This window comes from Echiichthys vipera (genome assembly GCF_963691815.1).
Source record: "Echiichthys vipera genome assembly, chromosome: 9".
NCBI classification, from domain to species: Eukaryota; Metazoa; Chordata; class Actinopteri; order Perciformes; family Trachinidae; genus Echiichthys; species Echiichthys vipera.
In genome coordinates, this window is record NC_139834.1 from 19,153,432 (window position 1) to 19,161,822 (window position 8,391).

General features: G+C 40.4%; 1 protein-coding gene across 1 annotated transcript; it reads right to left on the minus strand.

Moving 5' to 3' along the window:
- Positions 1 to 1,798: 1,798 nt before the first annotated feature.
- On the minus strand, positions 1,799 to 7,914 carry gnat2 (guanine nucleotide binding protein (G protein), alpha transducing activity polypeptide 2; the record flags this gene model as incomplete). Its single annotated transcript, XM_083920648.1, has 8 exons — positions 1,799 to 1,989; positions 2,500 to 2,653; positions 2,739 to 2,868; positions 2,973 to 3,101; positions 3,507 to 3,664; positions 3,815 to 3,956; positions 4,458 to 4,500; positions 7,809 to 7,914. The coding sequence occupies 8 exons, from the start codon at positions 7,912 to 7,914 to the stop codon at positions 1,799 to 1,801; spliced, it is 1,053 nt and encodes a 350-aa protein (XP_083776774.1).
- Positions 7,915 to 8,391: the final 477 nt, after the last annotated feature.

Here is an 8,391-nt window from a genome sequence, read left to right on the forward strand (position 1 = left end):
TCCCCGTCAAGTAACAGCCTGTTCCTTCACTGGTGAATCCGATGAACATTATTCCGTAATTGGCAGTGTGATTCTGCTGCAAAGAAAACGAGACACAAGTGAAGTTTATGCATCTTTATTTCATGCCTCTACATTTCATAAGAAAGGACAAACTCAGTAGATTTTCATTCCCTTTTCATAATAAAGCATCATCCCTCTAGTATTTCACTCTCTCTTGTATAGATTTATCTCTCAAAATATATTGAATTACCTACTCTTATGTACAAAGTTTCCCTACTGTGTTTGACCTTTTTATTCATCACGTTAAAATGTTAAGTGAATTGAATACATTACACACTATTTAGATTAGATACATGTACAATGTGGTTTGTAATCTGGATATACTGCAAGCACTGCGAGAACACTAAGATGTTTGTTCAGCAACTTTTCACAGTTTAAATATCAAGACCACAGATGCTACTGTACTCAAAAACAAAAACAAGGTTGCAATGTTGCTATTCACAATATTAATATTTTCCCCCAATTTTATGTTAATTATTTTTATAGAGCTTGCTTTTAATAATAAATATAACTCACAACACGGTTGTCAAAAGGAAGCAATGAGGATCGAATGAGCAACTATTTCATCTTCATACCTTCAAACCAGCAGGTACTGGTGTGACGCAAGTACTGTACTTTAGAAAACCTTGTAAAAAGCTGTATGTCCACAACAACAATATAATGACTCGATAGTTGTTTCAACCCAGCTGGGCGTGCATTGCGTTGCAGGGATGTACTGTTGGAGATGGTGATGTGCTAGAAGCAGTCAAGGACCGGGACTTGGCATGGAAGCGATGGCATGAGCACAACAAACTGAGGATCCTCTGCGCTCCAACAGTACACTTCTGAGTTAATGCCAATATGTGATGGGTTAAGGTAGGAAAGGAAGTTCTGCGAAGAAGAGAAGAATACAAATATCAATCTCAAATATCGTGAAATCACCTGAAAGGGCACATAATTCGCTCATTTTCAGGTTCATACGCATATTATGAGTTTCTTCTAGAACATGTTTTAATGTTAAAAATGATTGTCTGTCTGAAAATTCCTGTTTTCACCCTCTGTCTGAAACATTCTGTTTTAGCGCCTGTCTTTTTAAGAGCCCTCCTAAGAAAGCCCACACTGCTCTGACTTGTGTTGCGCTATCTTAGTCTCACTACCATCATTGTGGCCTGTAACAGCACTGTAGAGTCACTGCAGACACAGTCCTGACGGCTCCATAAGGCACAGTTTCTGAATACGGGCTGTGTGCATTTCTCTGTTGACTTAGCGTTTTGATACTTTAACAACACCTGCTTTATAATAATAAAAAAGACATGTAAATCTCATTTCTTTACAGTATGGGACCTTTAAAATGTGTGTAACATTTCTTTCTAATGTCGTAAGGGTAAACATTTTGCTACATTCCACATTATCTTCAGGTTGCTGTAAGGTTCAGTATGTTTCTAAAAGGAAAATTAACTTATGCTTTTGGAGGAACTGGTTTTAATCACTACAAGGATTGCTTAGTGATACTCATTTTCTTCCTCATCCTCAGCGGTCAGGGTCTAAATGGTCTGTGTGGTTTGAGTTTGTGTTGGCTCATGTTATGGTCTAAAGTTGTTGCTTGGCAACACGGCGTTGCCAGATATGATTCGCTGTATGAGGGTTAAATTGAATTGTCGGGGGTATGCCTCATCTGGACCCTATTACTCCGTATCAACAAAGTCCCCGGGAGTGATGTGATGTGGTCACCGCGCACCTCTTTTCACTCTGGAGCTGCTTAGAAGAGACCGCAATCTTTAAGGTTTTCTTTGATGATGATGTCTGTCACAGCGTTGAACACAATCTCGACGTTCTTTGTGTCTGTGGCACAGGTCAAGTGGGAGTAGATTTCTTTCACACCCTTCTTCATGTTCAGCTCCAAGAACTGTGACTTGATGTAGTTGCTGGCGTCATCGTACGAGTTGGAGCCTAAAAGAAATGTGAAGATGGGAGAGGATTTAAGAGAATGATAATGAGTAACGTGAGCTTTACATCAACCCCTCTGCATCAGCGTTGGTCAGTTGCTATGACGCAAGTGTAATATAATTATTTGCATCATATAATTAAATTGAGAAAGCAACACAGAGGCTCTCACTGTCTGCAGTTTTAATCTCAAGATTTACTTACTTTTTTTGGTGCATTTTATCTGAAAAATGTGATCACAAGTGATTCTAAAACTGTTGTTTTTCCTAATTTTCATGCTATTTACCATCTGGTTTGCTTTTGACACCTCCTGTTACGGTCTCATATTAATCAAAGCTGAAGCATTGTTGTTGGCAGCTGACTATGATCCACTCTCACTGCATGTCTGACGAATATAATCTCACCATGTTCCTGTCCAACCAGCCTGCTATTCTCACAACAAACTGAGCCCTGTCATCGCACAGTGTGCAGCAGCTATAACTCAAGAACCATTAAAGCAGCATCAGCGGGTCTTACCATTATAGTCTGGGAAGCAGATACTCAGATGGACTTTCTTGATCTTCTCCTCAAAGAGATCCTTCTTGTTGAGGAAAAGCACGATGGAGGTCAGTGCAAAGAACCTGTGGTTGCAGATACTGTTGAATAGATGGAGGGACTCGTGCATGCGGTTCTGAAAAAGATCCCAAAAGGTACAGGTTGAGTTTACTAGCCGACGTGTCTGTCGTCTTGTGCTTTACCGTGGAGCCTTAACTCACCACTTCGTCGTCCTCTACCAGCACCATGTCGTATGCACTGAGAGCTCCACAGAAGATGATGCAGGTCACACCCTCGAAACAATGGATCCACTTCTTTCTCTCTGACCTCTGGCCACCCACATCGAACATCCTGTTCACCAGTCATAACAAAGTCAGTCTGGATATCAAGTTCCTGTAAGGTTTAGTTTTTGCTGGTTTTGGACTTTTGTTTAGGGGGCCCCCTTTGTGACTAACCTGAAGTGCAACTCCTTGCAGGAGAACTGTTCTTCAATGATACCAGTTGTTTTGACTCGAGATCGCAGCACGTCCTGCTCAGTAGGGAGGTAGTCTGGCTTGCAGATTCTGTCCATTTCATTGAGGTAGCTAAGAACAAATGGCACAGCAGTTAGGCCTCAGATACACAATCATCTTTATCTATAAACGCTACGCCAGCTGCCTCTTTAGTTTTACATACTAAACTAGGCCTGTCCTGTCTCAGTCGACTTATCTGCCGTTTTGGACTTGATCACTTAAGATTTCTTTATTTGATCAATTTCTTGAGTGACTGAATTATTTATTTCCAAGAAACTTATGAGCTGGTTAACCCATTATTTAAATTTGTGCTTTTGCATGTTTCTTTTTGGAGAAACTCAGTTTTACAGATCTGTTGATAAAACTTACTACTGGATTAGTCTTATGAGTGTTAGTCCACTAAGACTTTCTTTATTTGAGGACAGCTCTACATGTTCCCCCCTCTACTGTCAATCCCAGTAGTAGACGTGGACTCACTAGCCAGCAGAGTCGTTCAGTTGGTACTCAGCAGCTCTTTCAAAGCTGGCCTGCACCCCAGAGTCGCTCCACAGCTTCTGGATGGTATCAGCCAGCTCAGTAGGCATTGTGCCTTCTTCAATTGAGTCTGACAAGTTCTGCAGCTTCTGTGCATTCTCCTGTGGTTTTAAATGCATACAAAACAAAAATCCATCAGCACGGGCGGCACAGTACTTGAACTAATCATAGTGCAGTTTTATGTCAGTGAAATCGAACTGAACTTATAAGTTAATCATGTCTGGTGTACATGTTTAAGTGTCATATGAGACCTGGGCAGCACTTGAGCCAAAATCGATGGCCAGCATCTCCATGCCTCTGATGATAGCCAGAGCAGACTGCAGGATGTTGCCATAGATGACCGCTCTGAACTCCAGTTGTTCCTCTTTTGTGTAACCACCTTGATGCAGAATCCTGTGCACAGGACAAATGTTTTAGTTCAGTGAAAAGGTTGAACTGACTGGTCAGTTATATATCCCTAATGTGTGGAATTTCTGTATAAAACTGTGGAAAGTGTCATTAGGATAACACTGAAATACGAGGTATAGTACACACAATGACATTCAATATAGAAACAACCTACTGGACATCCACTGGAGCTAGTGCTCGCTGCGCCCCCCTGTGGTGTGTTTCTGACTTCACTCAGCTCTTACTGCCAGAGTGTAACTAGCTGCACAAAACAAGTGCTGACAAATCAGAGTAAGCGGATGTTTCCCCCTGTTGACCTTTTTGTTAAAAGGCTTAACTGCAAGTGAAACAGACGGAGATAAGGGAGCTTTGGCCTGCTGGCTGTATGCCTGACCGATGAGATTGAGATTTAAAACAAAAAAACAAAAAAAACCTTCACTGCTTTCCACTGACATGATATGGATGACACACACACAAAGAAATGTTGTCACTTATTTCAATACTTACTTCATCTGTTTTACAATGGTGCTTTTCCCTGACTCACCAGCACCTGGAACAGAATAAAAGGGTTAGCAACAACGTGCATACCTGCTGTGTGTCTCTTTGACAGACCATTGAGTGTAAGCCATTAACAGCCAGAGAATGTGCTTTGGTGAGGTGGTGCATTTAAAGGAGCAGTCTGGCCAAAAATGGACTAAAAATGTTTTGACTTTTGACTCAAAGTGCTGTCCACCTGTTTGGATTGATTCAGGATGATTTATGCAAGGGTAATTTATAGGTTACATCTCTTTATGGATGTCTACCTCCATGAAAATTGATGTGTTAAAGCATTAATCAAAAGTAGAGCTTTACATGAGCCTGAGTTAGCTTTAAAAAAATATTCTTTCACTTCCACCAAATGTAAACGGGTATAAGATCATACAAAATTGGAGTAGGTTTAGCAGACAGGAAAACATATGTGACGCATAATAATCATCGGCTGCAGTCAAGAAAAATGCAGGTGGAGGTGATAAAACAAGTTTTAATATGTGCAGTTTCAGCTGGTTTGTGAAATTATGGTGATCATGAAGTTGTCTGAAGTGTCCTGGCTCTCAGTTTCATGTGAAGCCTTAAGATGGTTTAAAAGAGGAAACCAGCTGAAGGCTCTCTAACACAAACATCATAATCTCCTCGCAGCACAACAACAAAGCACTTGGCTTTTTATGTCTTGCTGAGCTATGATGTAGTCTAAATTGGTCTTCCGTAAGCAATTCATGTCAGATTATCAGCAGCTTTTTGTACATTGAACGCTTCATGCTATTTCTAATGCCTTCAAACATTTCCAAACTCTAGCAAATCCTATTGAAACCGAATGAGGCGTTCCAGACAGGATGGGGAAACAGCTTTCATTTTTTGAGGACAGCTTCTCTGAATGAAATGTACCTTGTGCATACATAGCACATTGCATTAGCGGACTGTGCAGTGACAGTCAGATGTGCAGGCTAAAGAAAAGCTTGCGGGCAGATCAGGCTCTCTGCAACACTGTAAGCTAACTCGGGCCACAAGGAATTTATCACAAAGCGACCAAAGCTGGCTGTCTTGCTGACACTAGAGCCACGTTAAGCTCCATCCTCAGACTTAACCCTTGAGCATTTAAAGACACTCGTGTGGCCTCATGCACTATTGGGTTTTCCCCCTCACCAGAGGTGATTAACGATGATTAGGTATTAAAGGTGGCACTGTGACGGTATTGAGAATTTGTGATGATTTCATGAAGAGTGCCTTTATCCTCTCTTTGAGTCATTCTTTCATCTCGTGCTCATTAGTGAATGTGCCTTTGGCCTTCGCAAGGACCTTTAATCTGGGCTTTAAAGTGGAGCTCTGTGTCCTTGTTTGTCCTGCAGAAGATACCACAGGTATATGCGCTTTCCTTATTTAACTGACTGAACCGGTGCAGACCTTGCATGCAAAAACATGTTTTCAGTTGTGATGTACAAATTGTAGGGGAAATATTTGAGCCATCTCAGGTAACGCACATGTTTTGGAGCAATCAAAGGCCGTATTTTTCTTAGATTTCCTTGAAGCTCAACGCCAGCAGACTTGCTACGTAACAGTTCTGGAAGTTTCAGGTGACTAACTACATTTAGGTTTCTTTGGTAAATCCTTTTGATGGAAGTCGTTGCAAAAGTGATTTTTACGTATCCTGAATATTCAAGGGGTTCTTAATGTTGTTTATTAAAACATCTTCACCAATGCACACAAGGAGCTAACCGCACAAATAAATACAGCTCTTTCTGGCTCCTTTCACAATGTCCATCAGAGCCCACAAGATGACGATCTTCTAGTTTTTACTGACTCAGTTTTTATGGTATGATTTCTGATGCTATACTGCAAGTGAAGCAACTCCTCTGTGAATCAAATGTATGTCTTTTGAATAGTGTTTCAGGCACACAAATCACACAAGAATGATGCTATTTTCTACAAAGAAGGATTTATATAAAATACTTGATTTTCAACATCCATCACAAGAGGTCCATGCTCTCTGAAGATCGTTTATTTACAATACGATTTCTCCTCACCTGGCTTTTGTCCGACATGTTTGTTTTCATTTTTTAATTTGTTATGTCACAAAATCTAACTTTTGAATAGTTTTTTTAATCCTTTTTGTTCAGCGTCGTCTCCTGGATGTTCATAAAAACATCCGCTGGTATTTTGATGCTGCGATTGTTGCTGTTATAATGTTGAGGGTAATAAAACACATTTTATACTTTCTGTGCAAGCTGAGGGATCAACAAAGACCTCACCAAGTGGATCTGCACTAAACCGGTTAGCTAATCGGATTGACGTATCACTGCTGGGCTGTGATTCATTTAGACCAAAGGCTGTGATTGTTTTAAGCACCAATGTCCTTCCGTCAGAAGTGAAAAGTCATTCTTTATTTTAAGACACAGCGAAGAAAAATGAAGTACATCTTGCCGCAACTTTTATTTCAATTGATTTGAAATGTATTTGTCAAATATTAAACAATTGTTTCAATGGCTGAAGCCTGTGATCAATTTAAAGTCCTGCAAATGTAAAACAACTCATCATAAAGGTAAAATCACAACAGCAGAAGCTCAAGCCTCTGCAGTATTTATGAGTAGAAGATGTAAGACGTTAACAAGAAACTCTATTACTGATGTTTAGTTTAGCTAAATATGTTTTTTTCTTTATCTCAGATCCCTGTGTTAACTGCTCAACCTACAGACTTATCTCAGTTATCTCCTCTACTTTACTCCGGCTAATGCACAAGCTTAAACAGTCCTCCCCTCTTTCTAATAAACTAATGTAGGGTTTTATCCAGAAACAAATCGTCTGCACAGCCTGTAATCCCATCACCATATCTTACATCTAGCTCAGCAGTGAGCAGCTGTGTCAGAGCAGTTTAATGAACCTCGGGAAGCTCATATCAGAGATTTGAAGACTCTCCAGTAAATGAGTCAATAATCACAGAGAGAAACATCCATCATTAATTTATGAGTACAGTATTATGAATTAAATGATCTGCAACATAAACTAACTCTCATCCTGAAACTATTTACCTCTCAGGGTTCAATGAAAGTTTCCTAAAGCATTTTCCAAAACGCATTTTCAAAAACGCATTTAAAGCTTTTCTAATCCCTCAGTTACCCCTTTGTTCAGTAGACAACCGTCCCACTCTGCCAACCTGAACCTCTGCAGAAACTTTTGTTCAACCAGAGATGCAAAGTTAAAAGATAAGAATTCATAAAGTTTTGACTCTTTTGAAGTGAAATCCCAGTCTGAGCACTTTGCATCACCTGCAGTCTGGGACAAAAAAGGAAAACTTGGTGCAACAACATTGTTCATAAATCCACTTACCAAGCAGTAATAGCTTGACTGTTTTAGCATCCTTATCAGCATCTTCTTGGAGTTGTTTTTCCAACTCCTTAGACTTTTTGTCTTCAGCGCTTGCACCAGCACCCATGCTTTCTTCCTCCAGAAACTCAAGATCCTCGAGGATGGAAATTTTGACGGTTCTCTGTGAGCAGACGAGCAGAGAATCAGGATGCAACACTAATCGTACTGAAAGGCGATTTCCGAGCGGAAGGGGATTTGGAGGGAGGTGCTTGAGCTTTCTTGGCCTCCTTTGCCTTTCTCGGTTAGATGTTCAGAAGGACTCTCTCAAGGATCAAATCATTTCAGCAGCTCTGTGCAGCAGAGGTCCACCCTTTAATTCCCTATGCCTAAGTCCCTGACTTAGGAGGTGCCTCTTCCTGATTGGCCAGCCAATCCAATTAGTGTAATAAGGGCAATAGGGAATGATGTAAAGAAAAGGAGAAATTAAACTCACTCACATACTTGGGCTGAGTAAGAGTAGTGGATCTCGATTTGATCGATTTGATATATAAACAAATATAACTACATTAGAGTGTGTGGTGTGTGTGGATATATTTAGAGAGGA